Consider the following 24,186-nt stretch of genomic DNA (forward strand, 5'->3'; position numbering starts at 1 on the left):
TAGTATGCTATTTACATAGAGAGTAAAGGACAGTCAGCTGTAACAACTGTAGTCCAGAATATTCTTGGATTCTCTTGTTGGGAGTCAACATCTGGGCAAATATCACCAAATTGCTTATTAGGAGTATGTATCAGTAAACCTGATGCTACTACTTTTCATGATTGATAAATCACACATTGTCTACCTGTATTAGTGACTGAGATATTAGCTACCCATTCCCTAGTATCCCAAAGCAGTTTATGGGTGGACACTGTTTTGTAAGCACTCTCAGGAGTACTTTGCCTGAAGGCAAAGGACCTAAAGGCCAGACAGAGACAGATTTCACCTCTCCAGGGGTCCCAGCTGCATACAATGCTATTCTCCCCAATTGTAATCCCTTTCTCCCCTCAAGTTGTTCTTGGCTGATTGATCATTTCAGTGTACTGAACTTCTAAAGACTATCTGGCTGTAACATTGGCCATTATGCCCCAAGTGTTTTTTGCCTGAGGCCCTGGAGCTGGGCTCCACTTCCTGTTTCCCTGAGTCAATCTACATTCTGATACCCAATGGAAGCCTCTGTTGCATTTTGGACATGGGTTTTGGGTTTTGTTCTCCCATCCTGGTTTTTATGCTAACATTGAGTTTTCAGATGCCCTACTTTATCACATTGAAAGCACTGATGAGTCTCTCTGGAAGTACCTTGCCAAAAGGGACCCTGTCTTCCCATATTCAGATCTTGAAAAGTTTGCATCATAGCCTGGATATAAAAGGTATTTATGCCCACTGTGGCACAACATCTTATGATCTCTTCTAAAGGAGCATCTTTGTGTAGTCCTAGTATAATTCTTTTAGAATCCTCATGTTATATTAATGTTATATAATTTTTAAGAGAAGTTCAAATCCGCTTTTATAAATGACGCTCTCAGGCTCAGTTAAAGTAAAAGTAAAATTTAACTATACAATGCACGGGATAGAATGCTTGCAATAACAACACATACAGCAAATAATACACAAGAGGCAAAGAATAATAAAGATTATGATTAGAATAGCAGAGAAAGAGAGGGAATACATTACTCAGTACGATCGAGGGAGCTTCAACTCTAATTGGACGGCTGGGAAGGCCCCGATATTTCAGCCTGTGAGTCTCGATCGGGCAAGTCCTAGGCAGATCGTCATCTCCATAGGTGAGGCTTCAAAGTGGAGAATGCTTTGCCCACTCTTTATAGGGGTCCAAACAAAGAAGGCTTTGGGCCAAATGAAGACCTCATTTAAGACAAGGACATACCAACTAGGGCTCCAGGTGGTTATAATCAAATGTTGCATTGATAAGGGGGCCAGTCCTTATCAACAGCAACAGTTCCAAGGAGTGGCGAGTTCCTGGAATCATATAATTGGAGCTAAAACACAGGTGGTACATGCCTGTCTTATAGATTAAAAAGGAAAGAGTTGAAATATATGTTCTTATGGGTCAAGGAACGGTCAGGTTTTCATAGGAGAAGGAGTTAAAATATATGCTCTTGGGGTGAGAAAGCAGTCAAGTCCTCACAGGGGGAGTCACATCCTTCCTCCATTGGGTTCTCATGGTTTACATGGGAATTAGGTTCATATGGGGAAAGTCACGTCCTTACAATGATTTGAAATGAACTTACTACTAAAAAGGAGTTTTCTTATTCACCTTATTAGCATTTTCCTTAGCAAGTTGTCTTATCACAATTTCTGTTGCTACATTTTCACCAGTAGTTTGTATGATAGCTGTCTGCAGATGTCCCACGAAATCAGCAAAGGGCTATTTTCATAAAGGCTTTCCCTCTATGATGTCTTCCTGGGAGGATGCCCCATGCTTTGATAGCAGCAGCAGCATCTCTCTCTGCTATACTCTAGCATACTCTACTGCTATAGAATAATTAATCCGTGCTAAAGTGTCTGCATAAAGATTTACACCTACTAGTTGATCAAAGGTGACTATTATATTAACTCCAGGTTGCCTATTTCATTGGCTTATATGCTACAAAGTTCACTATACTTAGAAAGCTACAACAAATTTTGTCCAGGTTCTAAACATATACTTGCTATAGATTTCCAATCATTAGGGGTAAAAATTTCAAAAGCCAAATTCTCTAATAACATCTTAACATATGATGATGTAGACCCATAAAGAGTGCAAGCCTTTTTTAGATTTTTGATAATTTCCAAATTAAATAATTGGATAATTTCCAAATTAAATGGAGTGTATTTTCTTTTTTCTTGACCTGACGAGTCAAACTCTTCAATCACAGGGTACGTTTTTATTCTCAAATCAGATGTATCCTGTCCTTCTTCTTTAACTTTAATTAATGCCTATTGTAATCATATCATAGGGGATTGGCAGAGCTGCTGCATGGGTAATGCTGATGGTGTCACTGCCTTTTCCCCTCCTCCTTCAGGAGGAGTAATGCTGTGTAAGTATGCCAAATGTTCTCTAACATGAATCACTTTCCTTTTCTGCATTATTAGCGAATCTGATAGGTATAGAGTGGTATCTCAAAGTTGTTTTAATCTCCATTTCTTTAATTAATAGTGATTTAGAGTATTTTTATATCATTATAGTTTAGATTTTTTTTTTTCTGAAATTTGCCCTCATATTCTTTGGTCATTTTATTAATTGGGGAATGACTCTTATTTTATAAATTTGACTCCATTCTCTTTATATCAAATGATAAACTAGCTGTACGTTTTCCATCTGTTTTCCACTTTCCTTCTAATCTTGGCTATAATTGTCCTTTTTGTGCAAAATTTTAAAAATTATATTAAATTAAAAATCTATTTTAACTTCCATTATACTCTATTTCTTTTCTTTACATTTTTTGTCATAAATTTTTCCCTTACATCTATATGCAGTTTTGTTTTGAAAAATTTTGATGATCAGACCACCTGAAAGTCATCTTTACCTCCTCAAAATTTTTATAGAATGTTTTATGTTATTTATTTTACCTCATTTGCCTCACTGTTTATTTTACTCTCTGCCTCACTAATTGAAACACAGAGCCATAAATTCTAAATCTATATTTAAGGAGAGGCTTCAGCTTAGAACTTTTCTTTATTCTCCTTTAACTGCCCTACTAAGAAACATCTCTGATTTCTCTTGTATGCTGGGTTGCGCCATGCTGAGTAATTTCTGCGATGCACCCTACCCCCACCCACAATAATTTTCAGCTTCCTTTTTTTATGTCATCTTCCCTGTTAGTCTGAAACCTCATAGAGGGCAAAAACTGTCTTTTGTTTTTTGTATCTGTTTTTTTATCATTTAACAAATATTTATTGTCTATTGACTTGTCCATATATCATAGTTACTTGATATATGCTGTTCTCCTCCCCTATAGTTTGAAAGAGACTGCTTTTGTTTTTTACCTCTATATTCTCAGTGCCTAAGGCCAATATAGTCTTGCTTAGAGATTTTTATCATTTAAAAAAATGTTTTTTTGGATACTGTCCTTGCCTTTTGTCAGTTTATTGTGTGAATTTGTTGGTTAATATCAAGGCATATATATGCCTTTTATTATAATCTGAAACTGCATAGAAGTTTTAAAGGTAAACCTTATTCAGTTATTTAACACAGTTCTCCAGAAGGGTAAGGACAGTGTCTAATCTCAACTCTGTCTCTCCCTGAGTAATTTACCCACATGACATATTTCTGATAATGTTATGTACTTAAATCACCAATCTTTACCTAACTACTCCTTTAAAAAATACAGTTACGAACTTTTAGCTTTAATGAGCATTTAAATTATAGCATTTCATTTTAGATATCAGAATATATCCCAGTGAGTGAATATAAAATGCTTTATAGGTCTTCTCTCTTATCCTCAGAATGACCTGAATGTGAGACATAAGCATTCTTAAGAACTCTTCTTTATGAACATCTCATCCTCAGTGAAGTTCAAAAGAATTAGTAGCAGTCTTCACGGATACTCTAGGGTATTAGATTACTTCTTGTAAACTCCAGTCTTTAAGCTAGAATCCAAGTTTTAGTGGTTTTTAAAAGTCTTATAATGTTTATAATTATAATTATAATAAAATGTTTATAATGTCATTGGTTCACCATGTTTATTTAATTTTTTATATATATAACTTTTTATTTACAAGATATATGCATGGGTAATTTTTTTAAGCATTGACAATTGCTAAAGCTTTTGTTCCACCCCCTCCTTCTCCCCACCCCCTCCTCCAGATCACAGGTAGATCAATACATGTTAAATATGTTAAAGTATATGTTAAATACAATATATGTATACATATCCATACAGTTATTTTGCTGCACAAGAAGAATCAGACTTTGAAACAATGTACAATTAACCTTTAAAAAAAAAAATGCAAGCGGTCAAAAACAGAGGGATTGGAAATGCTATGTAGTGGTTCACACTCATTTCCTAGAGTTTTTCCTCTGGGTATTGCTGGTTCTATTCATTATTGAACAAATGGAACTGCTTTGCTTCATCTTATTGTTGAAGAGAGCCATGTCCATCAGAATTGATCATCATATAGTATTGTTGTTGACGTATATAATGATCTTCCTGGTCCTGCTCATTTCACTCATCATCAGTTCATAAAAGTCTCTCAAGGCCTTTCTGAAATCCTCTTGCTGGTCATTTCTTACAGAAGAATAGTATTCTATAACATTCATATACCACAGTTTATTCAGCCATTCTTCAATTGATGGGCATCCACTCAGTTTCCAGTTTTGGGCAACTACAAAGAGTGCTGCCACAAACAGTTTTGCACATACAGGTCTATTTCCCTTCTTTAAGATCTCTTTGGGATATAAGCCCAGTAGTAACACTGCTGGATCAAAGGATATGTACAGTTTGATAGCTTTTTGAGCATAGTTCCAAATCACTCTCAAGAATGACTGGATGTATTCACAATTTCACCAATAATTTATCATTGTCCCACTTTTCTCATATCCCCTCCAACATTCAGCATTATCTTTCCCTGTCATCCTAACCAATCTGAGAGGTGTGTAGTGGTATCTCAGAGTTGTCTTAATTTGCATTTCTCTGATTAATAATGACTTGCAGCATCTTTTCATATGGCTAGAAATAATTTCAATTTCTTCATCTGAAAATTGTCTGTTTATATCCTTTGACCATTTATCAATTGGAGAATGGCTTGATTTTTTCTAAATTGGATTCAATTCTCTTATATACTTTAGAATGGGACCTTTATCAAAACCTTTGACTGTAAAAATGTTTTTCCAGTTTATTGTTTCCCTTTTAATCTTTTCTGCATTAGTTTTATTTATGCAAAAGCTTTTCAAATGGATATAATCAAAATTTTCTATTTTGTGATCAATAATGATCTCCAGTTCTTCTTTGGTCACAAATTCCTTCCTTCTCCACAGATCTGAGAGGTAAACTATCCTTTGTTCTTCTAATTTATTTATTATCCCATTCTTTATGCCTAGATCATGAACTCATTTTGACCTTGTCTTGGTGTATGGTGTTAAGTGTGGGTCCATGCGTAGTTTCTGCCATATTAATTTCTAGTTTTCCCAGCAGTTTTTTTCAAACAGTGAATTCTTATTCCAAAAGCTGAGGCATTTGGGTTTGTCAAATACTAGATTATTAAGGTTAATGACTATTTTGTCCTTTGAACCTAATCTATTCCACTGATCAACTAGTCTATTTCTAAGCCAATACCAAATGGTTTTGGTGACTGCCACTTTATAATATAGTTTTATAATATTTATAATATAGGTTCTGGTATAGCTAGACTACCTTCATTTGATTTTTTTTTTTTCATTAGTTCCCTTGAAAGTCTTGACCTTTTATTCTTCCAGATGAATTTTGTTGTTATTTTTTCTAGGTCATTAAAATAGTTTTTTGGGGAGTCTGATTGGTATAGCACTAAATAAATAAATTAGTTTAGGTAGTATTGGTCATATTTATTATATTTGCTCCAATATCCAAGCATTATTGATATCCAATAGTATCCAAGAGCACTTAATATTTTTCCATTGGTTAGATCTGACTTAATTTGTATGGAAAGTTTTTTGTAGTTTTGCTCATATAATTCCTGGCTTTCCCTTGGCAGATAGATTCCCAAATTTTTTTTATTTTTTAAAAATAATTATAACTTTTTATCGACAGAACCCATGCCTGGGTAATTTTTTACATTATCCCTTGCACTCACATCTGTTCTGACTTTTCCCCTTCCTCCCTCCACCCCCTCCCCAGATGGAAAGTAGTCCTATATATGTTAAATATGTCACAGCATTTCCTAAATCAATTCAAATATAGAGGAGCCACAATAAGGATTACTCAAAACCTAGCAGCAATCACATTAAAGGATCAGAGGGCCTGGAATATGATATTCTGAAAGGCTAAGGAACTTGGTATGCAACCAAAAATAACTTACCCAGCCAAAATGAGCATCTTTTTCCAGGGAAGAAGATGGACATTCAGTGAAATAAGCGAATTTCACCTATTTTTGATGAAAAAATCAGAACTAAACAAAAAGTTTGATCTACAAATATAGAACTCAAGAGAAACCTAAAAAGGTAAAAAGAAATCTTGGGAAGTATATTTCTGCTCTAAAGATATATGAAGAATACATGTATACCTTGTTCTAGAAACTAGAGGTGGAAAGGAAATTGTACCCAGAAAAGGGTAAAGTGGGAGTACTACATCTCATTAAGAGGCAAAGGAAACCTATTATATCTGAGAGAAAGAATGGAGGGGGATGAATTAGTGGGTATCTTACTGCCATCAGAATTGGCTTTAAGAGAAAAATTTTCGACATATTCAATTTATGGTGAAACTTCTCCCACCTCATTGAAAAGTGGGAGGATAAAAGTGAAAAGAGAAGGAATAAGCTAAGTGGAAGGGAATACAGAAATTGTGAGGAAAAAGAGTAAGATAGAGGGAGGAACTCTAAGGTGGGGGGGAGGGATACTAAAAAGGGAGGGCTGTGAGAAGCAAGTGGTACTCCCAAGTTTAATACCGGGGAGGGGAGAAAGGGGGAAGGAAGGGAGAAAAGCATAAACAGGGGTTAACAAAATGGTAAGTAATACAAAATTGGTCATTTTAACCATAAATGTGAATGGGGTAAACTCCTCCATAAAGAGGAAGCAGTTAGCCAACTGGATTAAAAGGCAGAATCCTACAATATGTTGTTTACAGGAAACACACGTGAAGCAGGGAGATACATACAGAGTAAAGGTAAAAGGTTGGAGCAGAATCTACTATGCTTCAGGTGAAGTTGAAAAAGCAGGGGTTGCCATCCTGATCTGAGATCAAGCAAAAACAAAAATTTCATCTAATTAAAAGAGATAAGGAAGGGCACTATGTCTTGCTAAAGGGTAGCATAGATAATGAAGCAATATCAATATTAAACATATATGCACCAAGTGGTATAGCATCTAAATTCTTAAAAGAGAAATTAAGAGAGCTGCAAGAAGAAATAGACAGCAAAACTATAATAGTAGGAAATCTCAACCTTGCACTCTCAGAATTAGATAAATCAAACCACAAAATAAATAAGAAAGAAGTCAAAAAGGTAAATAAAATACTAGAAAAGTTAGATATGATAGATCTCTGGAGAAATCTAAATGGAGACAGAAAGAAGTACACTTTCTTCTCTGCAGTTCATGGAACCTATACAAAAATTGACCATATATTAGGACATAAAAGCTTCAAACTCAAAGGCCATAAGGCAGAAATAGTAAATGTATCCTTTTCAGACCACAATGCGATGAAAATTACATTCAATAAAAAGCCAGGGGAAAATAGACCAAAAAATAATTGGAAACTAAATAATCTCATACTAACGAATGATTGGGTGAAACAGCAAATCATAGACATAATTAATAACTTCACCTAAGAAAATGACAATAATGAAACATCATACCAAAATGTGTGTGATGCAGCCAAAGCAGTAATAAATATCTCTAGAGGCCTACTTGCATAAAATAGAGAAAGAGAATGTCAATGTATGAGGCTTGCAACTAAAAATACTAGAAAAGGAACAAATTAAAAGCCCGCAGTCAAACACTAAACTTGAAATTCTGAAAAGAAAAGGAGAGATCAATAAAATTGAAAGTAAAAAAAAACTACTGAATTAATTAATAAAGTAAGAGTTGCTTCTATGAAAAAACTAACAAAATAGACAAACCCTTAGTAAATCTGATTTAAAAAATGGAAAGAGGAAAATCAAATTGTTAGTCTTAAAAATGAAAAGGGAGAACTCGCCACTAATGAAGAGGAAATTACATTCCCAAATATTTTATTCTATCAGCAGTTACTTTAAATGAAATTTCTCTTTGTAACTCTGTTGGATTTTGTTAGTAATATATAAGGATGCTGATGACTTATGTGGATTTATTTTGTATCCTTCAACTTTCCTACAGGTGTGGATTATTTCTATTAGCTTTTTAGTAAAATCTCTAGGGTACCATCATATCATCTGCAGAGAAATGATAATTTACCTACTCTAATTCCTTTAATCTCTTTCTCAACTCTTATTACCAAAGCTAGCATTTCTAATGTAATATTGAATAGTAATGGTGATAGTGGGCAAACTAGTTTAACTCCTGATCTTATTGGAAATGGTTCCAGTTTATCCCCATTACATATGATGCTTACTGATGGTTTTTAAATAGATGCTATTGGCTATTTTAAGGAAAAGTCCATTTATTCCTATACTCTCAAGTGTTTTTAATAGGAATGGATGTTGGATTTTATCAAATGCTTTTTTTGAATCTATTGGGATGATCATGTGGTTTTTGTTAATTTGGATATTGATATGGTCAATTTATGCTAATAATTTTGCTAATATTGAACCAGTCCTCCATTCCTGGTATAAATCCTACTTGGTCATAGTATATTATCTTGGAGATGATTTTCTGTAATCTTTTTGCTAATATTTTATTTAAGATTTTAGCATCAATATTCATTAGGGAGATTGGTCTATAATTTTCTTTCCTTGTTTTCAACCTACCTGGTTTAGGTATCAGTACCATATCTGTGTCATAAAAGGAATTTGCATTGGAGTTAATTGTTCTTTAAATGTTTGGTAGAATTCACATATAAAACAATCTGGTCTTGGGGATTTTTTCTTAGGGAGTTGTTCTATTTCTTTTTCTAAAATGGGACTATTTAAGCAATTTACTTCCTCCTCTGTTAATCTGGGAAGCCTATATTTTTGGAGGTAGTCATCCATTTCACTTAGGTTATCAAATTTATTGGCATAAAGTTGGGCAAAGTAACCCCTTATTATTTCTTTAATTTCCTCTTCATTGGTGGAAAGTTCTCCCTTTTCATTTTTAAGACTACTAATTTGATTTCCCTCTTTCCTTTTTCTAATCAGATTTACCAAAGGTTTTATCTGTGGTGTCCTCTTCTTTTGTATACTATATGATGGTTCTTATATATGATCTCTTAAAGGTGTGAACCCAAAGGTTGACTCCTCCTCTGAGAATGGGATTATGGGAGGTGTAAATTCACAAAGTTACAAAGTTTTGTTTCTTTCCCATACTTGTGAACTCCAATGTGTAAGCCAATGTGTGAATTCTCAAAAGTGTAAACTCAAGCATTGTTTCTATCAATACTAATGACTTAACACCTTGTAAGTGTTTGCTCTAATGTGTGAACCAATAAGCATCATATCAATTCCATTGAGTTAACACTACGATTCTAACATTTATCCATTTTATTGTTTTTTCATAAAACCCAGTCTTAGTTTTATTTATTAATTCAGTAAGTTATTCTTACTTTCAATTTTATCAATTTCTCCTTTTGATTTTAGAATTTCAAGTTTAGTATTTGATTGGGGATTTTTAATTTGGTCTTTTTCTAGCTTTTTAAGTTGCAAGCCCAATTCACTGATCTTCTCTTTCTCTATTTTATTCAAGTAAATCTCTAAAAATATAAAATTTCCCTTTATTACTGCTTTGGCTGCATCCTACAAAAATTGTTGTCATTCTCTAGGGTGAAATTATTAATTGTGTCTATGATTTGCTGTTTCACCCAGTCATTCTTTAGAATGAGATTACTTAGTTTCCAATTACTTTTTAGTCTATTGACCCTAGCTTTTTTGTTGAATGTAGTTTTTGTTGCATCATGGTCTGAAAAGAATGCATGTATTATTTCTTCCTTTCTGCATTTAATTTTGAGGTCTTTATGTCCTAATATATGGTCAATTTTTATATAGATTCCATGAACTGCTGAGGAGAAAGTGTACTCCTTTCTATCTCCATTCAGTTTTTTCCAAAGATTTATCATACCTAACTTTTCTAATGTTCTGTTTACCTCTTTAACTTCTTTCTTATTTGTTTTGTGGTTTGATTTATCTAATTCTGAGAGTGCAAGGTTGAGATCTCCCACTATTGTAGTTTTGCTGTCCATTTCTTCTTGCAACTTTCTTGACTTCTCCTTTAGGAAGTTAGATGCTATATCACTTGGTGCATACATGTTTGGTATTGCTATTGCTTCATTGTCTATGCTACTCTTTAGCAAGATATAATTTCCTTCCTTATCTCTTTTAATTAGATCAACTTTTGCTTTTGCTTCATTGGAGATAAGAATGGCTACTCCTGCTTTTTTGACTTTACTTGAAGCATAATAGATAATGCTCCAGCCTTTTACCTTTACTCTTAATGTATCTCCCTGCTTTAAATGTGTTTCCTATAAACAATATATTATAAGGTTCTGGCTTTTGATCCAGTCTGCTATCTGCCTCCACTTTATGGGAGAATTCATCCCATTCACATTTACGGTTAAAATTACTAATTCTTTATTTTCTGCCATCTTATTACCCCCAGATTATGCTTTTCTTTTTCTTATTCCCCTTACCTACCTCCCCAGTATTAAACTTATGGGCACCACTTGCCTCATGCAGCTCTCCCTCTTTATATTCCCCTTTGAATCCTTTACCCTTTCTTGTACCTTTCCCTTATTACTCTTTTCCTTTTCCCTTTTCCTCTCCTATTTTTTAATGAGATGAGAGCAGTTTCTCTGAAAACCAAATATGTCAGTTCTTTTCTCTTTGAGCCAAATCTGATGAGAGTAAGATTGATACAATGTTTCTCTCTCTCCCTAAATTCCCTCAGATATGATAGGTTTCCTTTGCCTCTTCGTGGGATGTAGTTTCTCCTCCTTTCCCTTTTTCTGGTACTATCCCCTTTTCATTTCTACTTCCCCCCCCCCTTTTTTTTTATATCTGTAAAATCAAATTATACATGCACTATTTATATACGTCATAACAGAAATACAGTTCTCAAGATTTCTTTGTATCTTTTTCTGCTTCTCTTGAGTACTATATTTGGAGGTCTGATTTTTTGTTTAGTTCTAGTTTTTTTATGAGAAACACGTGGAATTCACCTTTTTCATTAGAAGTCCATATTCTTACCTGGAAGAAAATGCTCATTTTAGCTGGGCAATTTATTCTTGGCTGCATTCCCAGTTCTTTTGCCTTTCGTAATATCAGGTTCCAGGCCGTTCAATCCTTTAATGTGGAAGCAGCTAGATCTTGAGTGAGCCTTATTGTGGCTCCTCAGTATTTAAATTTTTTTTTTCTGGCTGCTTGTAATATTTTTTCCCTTAGTCTGGTGGTTCTGAAATTTAGCCACAATATTTCTTAGGGTTTTTATTTTAGGATCTTTTTCAGAAGGTGTTCGATGAATTCTTTTGATGCCTATTTTACAAAGCATACGCATGGGTAATGTTTCCAGTATTGACCCCTGCATAACCTTCTGCCACAAATTTTCCCCTTCTTCCCTTCACCCCCTCCCCCACCCAGCAGGAAGTCCAATACATGCCAAATATGCCAAAATACAAGCCAGATCCAATATGTGTATATATATTCACACAGCCATCTGGTTGTACAAGAAAAATCAGATCAAGAAGGAAGAAAAAGAAAAACTGAGAAAAAAGAAACAATGCAAGCAAATAATAACAGAGAGAGTGAGAATGTTATGCTGTGTTCCACCTTCTGTTCCCATGGTTCTCTCTGTGGATATAGATGGCTCTCTTCATCATTGCATTTAAGTGGAACTGGTCCGAATCATCTCAATGTTGAAGAGAGCCATGTCTGACTTCTTTTCTAAGCTTTAATGTCCATATTATCCAATGAACCTAGGATTATTTAAGGTTATTTACTCCTACTTTTCTGATTTTATCTCAATATCAATATGTGTAACAGCCTGAAATTACTTTTGCTAAATCTTATTCTCTTACCAGACTTTCTTTTTCTTCAATGTACTACCATCTTTCATTCACCTGGGTTTGACATCTTAAAGGAAACATTGATTTCATCCTACTCCCAAGGTTACCCTTTCCTGCAACATATCCTGCTGATTTTTCCTTCCTAACATTTTCTCTGTTGTATTTCATATCACCATATCACCTTCAATCTTTTACTTCTCCAAAAATCACATGCATTACTGTTATTTTATACTTCCCAAAGCATAACTTCATACTTGTCACCTCCTTACTCCCAAACCTTCAATGGCTTCTTGTCATTACTTTTAAAAATTCTGAATCACTACTTTGGCATTTAAAGTTGCCCATGATCTAAACATTTTATTTTTCTCCCATTTAATGTATTTTTTTGTTTTTATATGTCCACTTTTGTTTTACTCCAATATCAATCAAGCAGTAGCAAACTTTATTGAAGCCATATCCCATGCTTCTTTTCCTTATGCTGTTATTCCCTCCTGCTTGAAAAATTCTCCCCTTCTTTTATCCTTGCCTAAATTTGGCTTTTTCTTCAAAAACCAACTTGTCCTAAGTAATCCTGGAAATTTTTTTCCCCAATATTTGACTCCTTTCTTCTTTGAACTCTTATACAATTAATAAATGTTGTCTAAATGGAGTTCTAAGTGAGACCTGAGAAGTTAAATGATTTGTCCAAAGCAACATAAGTTGTGTCACATATAAACCCTGGTCACTTTCCACTTCTGATCCACTCCTCTTTCTACTGTGCTACATTGATACCCAACATTTGCTGCTTTGTGGTCTCATATATAAATTATCTTCTTAGTTATATTTTAATTCCTTGAAGCTTCGAATCACTTTATAAATTAATACATGTCTTTAGAGCATCTATGATGTGCCAGGTACTGTGCGAGGTGCTTTTTAAAAATAGGTCACATAGGTAAAAATTGCCTGAGCAGAATTTGAACTCATCTTTTGACTACAAGTCCAGCATTTTATCTGTTTTGCTACTCACCCTTATTTGTTTGCATACTTATATAGTTACACAGTTCAAAAGCAAATAGCTTTAAATTAAATATCTATATTGTTGACTTGAACCCTTGTTTTTCTCTTGTACAAGCACAGCATGTCTCATCCCATTGGTCTTTAAGTGAGAGGTGATTTCTAATAAGTATTATGGAGGTAGGTTCCAAGTTTTCCCCTCGGGGTTAGAACATAGCATAGTGTGACGGGTACAGACCTTTTTCTGGTATGACTGCAGTATTTGGGCATGGCAGGCCCTTGTCAACACATAGAAAAAGTATGTGATTACCTCAGTGTTTGGTCTAATGACAGTTAACCATTGTCTTAAGGGCCATGATTCTTATAAAACAATCATGCTATCTCTGTACTTTCTATTTTTCTTCCTCTATTGTCAAAGTTTGTCATCTGAGAATTATTGACAGCACAGTAAATACTTTTCCTTGCTGGGTTTCTTGCAGGAGAATCTTAATTTCAGCTGAATTGCTTTATACCATTGTGTGAAACTAGTGGAATACAAAGAGAATCAATAGAGGAAATGGGAAAGGATATAGTTTAGTATACTGTCTTAGTATCAAGTTACAGTAATCATGCTTTTGGAGAAAGGAAAAGATAAATAAACTTGAAAGACATTATGACATATACTTTTTCATTTTTCTGTATGTTTCATTTCCTGTGTGATTTATTCAATTTTATTTACTTTTCTGTTCTTTTGCAGATCACCAGAAACTGGAAAGAGAAGCTAGAATCTGCCGTCTTTTGAAGCACCCTAATATTGGTGAGAAAAAACTTTACCTATAAAGTTTTCTCTTTTCAATTTTAAATTTGATTGCCAATTGCTTTGATACATTATAGAATCTCTGTAAAATAAAAGAAAATAGGCAGCAAAAGAGTGAGTTATGGCAAAGGTAGAAAACATGATTCTTAAGAGCTTTAGGGTTAAGCCTTAAAAATAATTATCAGTACAAAATGGATTGATCCAGTCGTTGAAAATAGTTAAAATTAAATATGATTAAGTCTTAAATCTTAAAATGAAATGGAGAAATGTAAAGAAATTATTTTGACTAAGCAGATTTTTTATTTTCCAATTTTATTCTGTTATATAAAAATTTAGATTATATTTATGTAGTTTATTAATGTTTACAAAATTTTTACACAATTGAAATAATTGAATAAAAAACTAAGTTCTCCATAACAATGAAATCATAGATTTAGTTTTTTTTTTAATCTTAATATATTATGGAAAACATTCTTGACCTTTGTTAATATATTGATAAATATTTGATAAATTATGGCTTTAAAGAGTTGATTATCCTTCATACATAAGTAGAGATAAACCACCAGAAGATAATTTAGAAGCAGATCTGAGAATTAATGTAAAAGTAGTGTTTGCCTAAGATACATCAGGCTCCTATCTCTTCTATGAGATTAGTGTCCTGTGTCAGCTGTCCCAGATGTATCACACTATTGCCATTGGAGCTGGCATTGATTAGGATTTCTCTTTTCTCCACCTTCCTCTTAGGTTCATAGAATTTCAGCCCTGGAAATGGTTATCTAGTCCTCTTCTTCCATTGGTTGTTTCCAGGAACCATCTCTGCCCACTTCATGCCTCTCTCTTTGCCCCAAAATTGGTCAGAGGATTCACACTTTCACTGAAGGGGAGAAAGATTCCTAGTTAGAACTCTGAGTACTTTTCTGTAGTATTCAGTTTTTGAAACTCCCTCCACAGATGTAGATCACAAACTCTTCAGACCAACTTCCAGACTACAAATAAGTCACATGAATAAGACTTGTAGAATTACATGTGTTAATAACTCATTTTGTGGGCTGGCCTGGTAACCTAACAACCATGAATAGCATTGTTCCTTTGGGAAAATAAAATCCAAATTAGAAACAACTGACTTAACAAATGAACTTCTTGAGCACAAGCTATTTGTAAATTAGGGATTATAAATTAGTTGTAAAGACAATTAGATTGAGAATCAGAATTGTTTTCTCTTCAAGTTAACATTACTTAGTAGAGTGAAGCTGAGTTCCATTTGGGTTTTAATATCCTGTGATTCATAGTATTTTAACAAGGAGAGTCTATGAACCACATATTGCCAAGCATCTCTTAAGTAGCTAGATATGCCTGGCACTGTGCCAGGTATTAGGAATATAATGATTTGTAATGAAATAAATCCTGCTGTCAGGAAGAGCCTATATTCTATCAAAACCTTTACATGTAATAGAAATAAAATCTAATTGGAGAGAAGGTAATCACATATGATGGGAACAGGAAAAAGCTTGAATGGGAAATTCTGATTAGTGAGAAGGGAATTGTTGTTTCAGTAAGTACAACTTTTGTGGGAGCAGAGGTAGACAAATTTGGTATGACTTTGAAGAAGAAAAGATTCAGAAGGAAAACATAAAGATTTCCTCCAGCAGATGAAGAGGCTTCTAGCTCAATAGAAAAAAGCTATATTTTTCATATTGTTATCAAAATAAACCATACATTGAGAATGTCCCAGGAAGTAGCTGCCTAGGAGATGAATATTAATCTTGGATGCATTTGGGAGTTTATCCAAGAGAAACTATTCATAGACATAGAGGAAAGATACATCCTGGTGTATGTGAACCTAACATAACCAATGGAGAGCTAGAGCACAAATATTTTTAAAGTGTAAAAAATAAACAAATGTTTATGGTTTGTATATGTAAATGCCACTCAAACCTCAATTTCTTGAGTTTATAAGTTAAAGGATAATTCAGAATGAGGTGCATGAGGATATTTAACTAGACCTCTACTGTAAAGGGCCAAGTATATTTGAAACAATCTTATAACAAGGTGTTAACTCAGTGGAATTGAGGTAATGATTCTCTAGTTTACATGTACTTAGTATAGTTCTACAAGTTGACACCTATTCTACAAGATTGACAGCTATGATGAGAGCTAAGAGATCTGGGAGGGAAGACAGACTCGGAGATAGACAGAGAAGACAGAGGACTGGAGGCTGGAGGACAGACTCAAAGATAAAGACCCTTGTGGTGGCTGTCCTGTCTCCTTCATTTCTTCACTAAGACCAAGGCCCATCTGAAGGTCCCCCAGAAAATTAGCCCAACCGTAAGTGAAAGGGACAGACTGTGAAGGAGATAATAAAAACCTTGGACTTTATTCCTGACTATTCTTGTGATTATTCTGCTAAAAATGTCAATTTGTAGAACTATACTAAGTACAAAGTACATGTAAACTATAGAATCATTATCTCAATTCCACTGAGTTATCACATTGTTGTAAGATTATTTGTTTCAAGTATACTTGGCCTTCTACACTCTGTATTTCAAATCCTTTAATGATTGCGATCTATTTTTTATAGATCGCAATCATTAAAGGATTTGAAATACAGTGCTATTGTATAACTACAAAATGCCTTCATCATCTTGTAATATTTAGATAATTTGATGTCAGAATTTCTTTTTTTAGGTGAAGGCAGTATTTCTAAAAGCATTATACTTGAGACTGCTATTCCTAGGATTATCTGGTGAGATGTAGCACTAATTATCACGCTTAAATTCCTGTGCTTCCTCCAATTACCCAAGTCTTTCTGTTGAAGATACAAATAACTAACATAATTAAGTTCTCTTATAATCAATACAAATTTGATTTTTATTTCAAAATACCTTCCTTTATTTGTGGCTGACACAAAGGGGAGAAAAACAGTTGAACTTAGTTTTACATAATTATGAAGTTTTTATTGGCAAAGAAATATGCTTGCCATTTCTCAAAGGCACTATAGCATTTGAGTTCTTATCCAAATGGAGAGCTGTTCTGGAACAAAAATGAATTTGTTTACCTTGGGTTTTGTTGCTGTGTGGGTAGTATCCTTTTTTCTTATATTTATTTCATTTAGTTTACAAAAGTGAATACAAGTCAGTTAGCTGTGTGTCTTTGGACCTGTCACTTAGCTTTTCTGTACCTATGTATATCAATCTCAGAAGATTGTTGTAAAGATAAAATAAGATTGTAGATGTTAAAATTATTTTTAAAATATAAAGCTCTATAATGTCAAGGTATTATTATCTTCTTTAATTTGGAGAATGTCCATATGTATCCTTGAGGGCTGACAGTCTGATATTAATGAAATGTGAAGAGGAATGCCATTGAATCTTTTAGCTAAGTTTCCTTTCCTCATTATTCCAAAGAACAGAATGTTTACAGTTATATACTAGTCCTAGCCCTAGATTTAGAAGTATTACTTGTCCCCTCTTACAAATCTTGGTACTTTATATAGCATAACAATGCTATGATCTGAACTTCAGTTTCCACTGTTGATTTTAGAATGAGTGAATGAGTTAATTATCAAACAGTATTACAATAGCTTTCTTATTTATCTTTCCATCTCTTCACTCTCCCCTCTCAAATAAAACTTCCAAAGTGACAAAATGATATTTTTAAAGCACATGTCTTTCTGTATTATTTCTTTGATCACAAAGCTCTAGGCCTTTTTAAAAAAATATATATTTAATGCCTTCTTTTTGATATTTAATGCCTTCCACATGGTCTAGTTCCAGTCAAATTACTCCCCGTGCCTTCTTGCTGTTTCTTACATACAATATTCCATGAATCACCTTCATGCCCAGAACTCACTTCTTGTTATATTTGCCTTCTGTAAAACAATAAACTCTTCCCAAAATTCAGTTCAAGTGATACCTCTTACATGAAAACTTTTTGCTCATCCCACCTGGGAGTGAATGCTCTCTTGAAATTACATTATATTTATGTTCCCTGCATTCTGTATTTATTTACATATGAAAGATAAATTGTAAGGCAAGGTCTATTTTATTTTATTTTAGTATCCTCAGTCATTAGCCCAGAGATTGGCACATAATAAGTAGTTAATAACAGTTTGCTGATCAATTTACTGATTTCTATTTTGTGATAAAAAATAATCACCAATACAGTAGAAAATCTCTAAACTTAGAAGTCAAAGGCCTGATTTTTAAAATTATCTGAAAAGAAGTCATCTTTATCAGTTATTAATAACATTTCATGAAATGTATATATATGTATATGCATATGTATATATTCATTCATATATTCCTGAAGAATATCTTGAAGTTATGAAAAATAGATTTTTTTAAAGTTGAAAATTAGGATTGGCCGATGGATCAGTATGGCCATCTTCACATAGGCTTTCTTTATGAGGGTCCCTAATTTCTAGGAAATTTCTAAGGAAAATCTTACTATTTTATGTTTCAAAATTGTCCATCTTCTTATATATTACTAATGTAAAATGAGTGTGAGAAGAAGAGAATAAATTACATAAGTAAATGTGTATCTAAGTTAAATTTTGAAAACTCTTCTAGAAATTGAATTATAAAGGTAGATCATTTTATTAGTGAAGATTATTTAGCAAGTTTCTTTTTTAAAAAAATTTTTATTTGATTTTTTTTTCCTAGTTACATTTAAAGCATTTTTTTTTTTATATTTATTTTCAAAACTTTTGAGTTCCAGGTTCTTGCTCTTATCTCCACTCCTAATTAAGAACTATATATGAAGTTATGTAAAACATTTCCATAAAAGTCACGTTGTGAAAGAAAACATAGACCTCCCACCCTAATATAAAAAAATAAATCTTCAAAAAAAAAAAAAAGAGAGAGAAACAGAGAGAGATAGACAGAAAGGGAGGGGGAGAGAAAGAGGGAGAGGGAGAAGGAGATGCTTCAATCTGTATTCAGACACAATCAGTTCCTTCTCTGGTATGGATAGACAATTTCATCATAAATCCTTCTGAATAGTTGTGGATCATTGTTATATAAGCAAGTTTCATGAGAATTCCAATTTCAATCACATCCATTAGTCTTAATATATCTTTCTTAATCTATAAAAATGAAACATGAACCTATATATTAAAATTTTAAAATCAAGTAGCTAATTTAAATTAACTTAAGAATAAAAATTTATTATTTTATGCTTTATAGAGAATTTAAAAGTAAATTTCTAAAATATAAGAATGGTCACCAATACCTTACAACTGAAAAGTCATTGTTTACATATGATATATATGTGGGTAGGGAACCCTCTTCTTTATATATTTGGATCTCCTGTCTTATACATTTTATCTAACTTATAGGACTTAAAGAACCAAAAGTATTTTCTTAAAAGTGGATTCGGCACAATGGAAAACATTCCCAAATTTCCCAACTAAGAGTTATGGGGAAAATTGGCACTTACCTGGAGATATAGAGAGATGAAAGTTTTTTCCATAAATTTGTTCTGTAGAACATTAATCTGTTGACAATTTTTATGAAATAGCAGATAGTTGAATTGCTAGGACCCTAATAAATGTAATGGTATCCTAGAAGAATTTAGGGAATCACAATTCATGACACTTTCATTTTTTCTCTGGTTCTACCAACCATAATATTACCTTGGATACATCATTTAACTTCTCTTGACCTCAATTTCCTTATCTGTTAAAGGGAGTTATATCCCTCTAAATATAAATTTCTTTCAACTTCTGTAAATTTCAAATGAGAGATTCCCTATTATAACTTTGTTATTTTGTTTTGTGTTCTATGATAGTGATCTGGGATTGTGTGTATATTATTATTTGCTAATGGAGCCAAAGTAATCCACATATACATTAAATATGTATATTAAAAGATAGATGGATCATATGAGGATATGAATAGAAAATATACATGAATGGATGATAATAATATATAAGTATACGTGTATATGTGTGTGTGTGTATATATGTATATTTATATATATCCATATATATGTGACGACCATGCTAGCACCCAGGACACCCCAGAATCAGCCAGAGTCAGGATAAGCAAAAGTCCTTAATCTTTATTCTCAGTCTTTAGACACAGGATTGAATAGGATGGAAGCAAAATCTCCACGACCACCTTCTCCCTCGTCTATGGCCAAGAGTGTGACCTTTGCTTGGTTTACTCCACCCCCTCGTCCCTCCTACAATCCTCTATACACCAATCATTGAGCCAGCATAGATAGTGGAAAGGACCATTTTCCAAGCATATGCCCATAGAGTATTGTCCAATCAGTAGTTAGCCTCAAGCGCTCAGCAGTCCCAACCTCAGTGCATCAACCCAATAGTTTCAGCCCTCTACATATATACACTCACACATATACATACTCCTATATGTGGTTTTAATGTGGCTAGTAAACTCATTTTTTTCTCCTAATAATTTCAGAAATGAGAGTAAGAAAGAATTGATTTTCATTTCATCTGAATTATTATGCTATCACCAAGCTGTGTAATATGACAGTGTTGCACTTACTCAACCAAAGATAATTAAGATGAAAATAGTAATTTTCATAAACTAACAAGAAGAGACATATTCAAAGGATTGTTTAAATAATTACATCAAACCAATTGGGTAAGATTTTGTTCTTCCAGTGTACTGTATAGTTTATACTAATAGCACTTTTGAGGAAAGTACAGCTTTTTCTAGAGATTATTATAACTAGTTGACATGGTTTCCAAATACTCAAGAAATAAATGAGTAAGAACATAGATCATTGCTTACTGGCTCTTTTTCCTCCTTTCTTTCCAATTGGCCCCTCTATTAAAATGTAACATTTCACAAACTGGGTAAGGTATATCATGCTAATGACATGTAGGAAAGTGAAAGTCTCATAAAGACTTTGTGAAAGTCAGATGTCCTCAAACTCATTGGTCTCCTCCTGCTTGCCACAAAAGATATTTCTTCATGATCTTTATTAGATTCAGGAGATTTTTTCCAAAGAATCTTTATTTTTTTCACTTAAGTCAAAATTCTGACTTCATTTTTTTTCTAAACAGATTATATAATCTTAAGATATTTTCAAGGTTAGAATATTATAGAAATAGCTTCAGGAAAAATATTTAAACATTGGAGTATATTTAAGTCAACACGACTCAGTTGTTATTGAGGTTATATTAAAATTATTCTTGAGATTAGCTATGGGTCCATTTTATGATTACAGGATGCCCTTGTTATTTGTATCTTGGTTTTGGTTATTACTAGCTTACCTATTCTATAAATAAAGTATCTGAAATCCAAACATCCAAAACACTTACATCATTTCAGCCACTGAATCTAAGAAAGAAAGAGAACAGTGAAAGGAAGAAAGAATATATCACTTATTTTTATCTGACTCTTGTATCTTCAGGTAGGAGGAAGTTGACAGTGGATCACTCATTTGTTCACTCACTAGACTTTATTTGTAAAGATGTTGATATAAAGGACATCTAACCTTTTGGTAGGGAAATATAATTTATGTTGCCAGACTTTTGATTGAAGACTTTTTCACTCTGAATAGGAAGACTTTAGAAAGAATGAAACAGTTTTAGCAATGTGAGGATATTGTTTACCTATTCTATGATATTGGCATAAAGAGGGAAGAGAGAAAATGAGAACTTATCAGTGTCTCATCTTTTATAAGTGGCCTAAGTACATAGTACAATGAAAAGCTTCTTCTGGTTCCTCTACAAATTTATGGACTAGCTGATTAATTTTCTTTTCATTTGTTCTTATATACTTCATGCAATAGACAATGAAGTAATGAAGAAATAGTGAAGAATTGATGTTAATGCAGACATAGATAAGGACTTAAGAGACCTTTCTTGATTCTTATTCTATAGACATTGGCCTGTTTAGATATATCTACTTACCCTGGCTCAGTGTATGGGAAAAAAAAAAAAAAAAAAAAAGGGAGCCACTAGAAATCATCTACTTCAACTTTCTTTGTTTTACAGATAAGGAAATGAGGCCCCAAGATAGTGATTTTTCAAGATCTCACAGTATATTAGCAGAATATGTTAATAGACCATGGTCTCAAAGTTTTGACAACTTTGGATGAAGCATTTTCATATTGCATAATGATTCAGTTATTTTGTTTATACCTAAAAAGTCTATAATTATAAAAGTAAAATATTTTAGAGATAACATGTTCCCACTTTCAGTCTCCTCGTTTTAGAAATCAAGAAGATAAGGCCCAAGAAAGCTTAAGTGACAAGGTCAGAGTCCCCAAACCAGAATTTAAGGATTCAAAACATACATTATTTTGAAAGGGGATAATTGTCAACATTCCATCTTTCCTCCCCTTGTTGCTTAAGATAAGGTGCCAAATTAGCAATATTTTACTATTATGTAAGAACAAATATTTTTCCTAAATTAATTTTGACTGTGATTATCTTGCATAAATTTTTAATTAACCACTTTAAGTGACTAAGTGCTTTTATTTTATTTTTCATTTTAATTGTCTCTTTTTGTCTTGATTATTTTTGTTAAGAATGTACAATTTCTCTTTAGAACTCAATCATTGTTAACATTTGATTAACTTCTTTTAACAAATATTAGGAAACTGTTAGTAAGATCTTTGATGGTAAGAAATCGTATTTCTTGTTGTCTGTCATTTGTTACAGATTTTTATGCTGGCCTCAAAAATTATATATATATATATTTTGAATACAAGTACATGTGTATAATCCAGACATTTTTTAATTGGTTAAGGGAAATCAGGAACAAATAGAAAATATAAAGAAATCCAAAAATACTTTGGATTTGGAAATTAATGTATTTTATTTGATGAGGGTCTGAATAAAATCATCTCATTGTCACCTTTTTCATTTCACTTAATGTTGATAGTCTTTCTGTTTTACAAGAGCCAGTAAAGTATTTATAAAAGGAAGCTATGCTTAACATGCTATTTCAGGTAGTGATATGGATTATCTGGGATTAACATATTTCCAAATGCCCTTTGGTCTAATGGAATATTATATTTACCTCAATATTTCTTAACATCATGTCCCCATATACATGCACATATGCATTTTGAAAAGAAAAACAAACAATTTTTACTTTAGCTAAAGGCTACTTGAAACAAGAGCTCTTGTCAGGGAAAGCCAAAATAAGATTGAGTAGAACTGATTTCCATTGGTTGGGTGAAGAGAGCAGAAGGTTGAAGCTAGTCAATATCTTCCCATCAATCTCATCTGGTTTCCCTTTATCTTTATCAATCTTCCTTTGACTGGAATTAGAGAACTTTACTGGAACAGGTACTATCCTATTTTAACTATGCATTATGGAGAGGTAGTTAGGTAATGCATTGTGGATAGAATTTTGGACCTGGAGTAATGAAGATTTGAATTCAGATCCAAGGAGAGACCAAGTAAGCAAGTCATTTAACCTCTGTTTATCTCTCTTTCCTCAATTGTAAAATTGCACCTCCCTTCAGGGTTGTTTTGAGGATCAGATAAGAATAATATTTGTAAAGTTTTTAGCACAGTACCTGACACATTCTAGATGCTATATAAATTATTGTTATTATTCAAAGGCTGCTTTTAAGCCCTCAGGGGAAACTTGAGATCCTTTTAGAATTTCCACAGTCAAAACTATTTTCATAAAAATTTAAAAACGCTTAAATTTCTAGTACAATGAATATTAATCGATATAACTCACATAAATGCTATTGAAGGATGGTTCTTAACACTTTTTAAGAATATAAAGGGGTCCCAAGACCAAAAACTTTTGAGAACTCTTGGAATACACTTTGATCTCTGTCATAAAATTTCGAGGTCAAAACAAGTTGCATTTATGCTATAAAAAAAAAACAGAAACATCTTCAGCATTCCTTGTGGAGAAAGCAGAATTATTAGAATAGAATGACATTTAATTTTCTCCCTGTTTCCTTGGTAAAACTGATTTTCAGTTTGTGAATGATAGTAAAAAAGTTCAAAATTTAGTGAAGGTCATCCTATGAGGGAATGAACCAATATTTTGGTAAATCACATAATTTACTCTTACTTTTTTCTCTTCTTTTTTCCTCTTATAAGGCAAATAGCAGTCAGTCAATAGACATTTATGAAATACTTCATATGTGCCAGTCACTGTGTCAAGCAGAGAGGATTCATTTAAATAAATACCTGTAAATATTAGGTATTTTTCTTATTCTAATGTCCTTGAGAACCTTAGCAAAGTTTTGGCATTTTGTTTTAAGCGGTTA

At 33.0% G+C, this 24,186-nt stretch overlaps 1 protein-coding gene across 5 annotated transcripts in view; it reads left to right on the plus strand.

Annotated features, from left to right (window-relative positions):
• Window positions 1-24,186, plus strand: part of CAMK2D (calcium/calmodulin dependent protein kinase II delta) — a 422,764-nt gene that overhangs the window by 126,157 nt on the left and 272,421 nt on the right. For all 5 annotated transcript variants that reach the window (XM_051965934.1, XM_051965936.1, XM_051965935.1 and 2 more), the window contains exon 3: window positions 13,906-13,965. In XM_051965934.1, coding sequence (XP_051821894.1) covers window positions 13,906-13,965 — 60 coding nt within the window. The remainder of the gene's footprint in view (window positions 1-13,905; window positions 13,966-24,186) is intronic.

This window comes from Antechinus flavipes, chromosome 6 (assembly GCF_016432865.1).
Source record: "Antechinus flavipes isolate AdamAnt ecotype Samford, QLD, Australia chromosome 6, AdamAnt_v2, whole genome shotgun sequence".
NCBI lineage: Eukaryota > Metazoa > Chordata > Mammalia > Dasyuromorphia > Dasyuridae > Antechinus > Antechinus flavipes.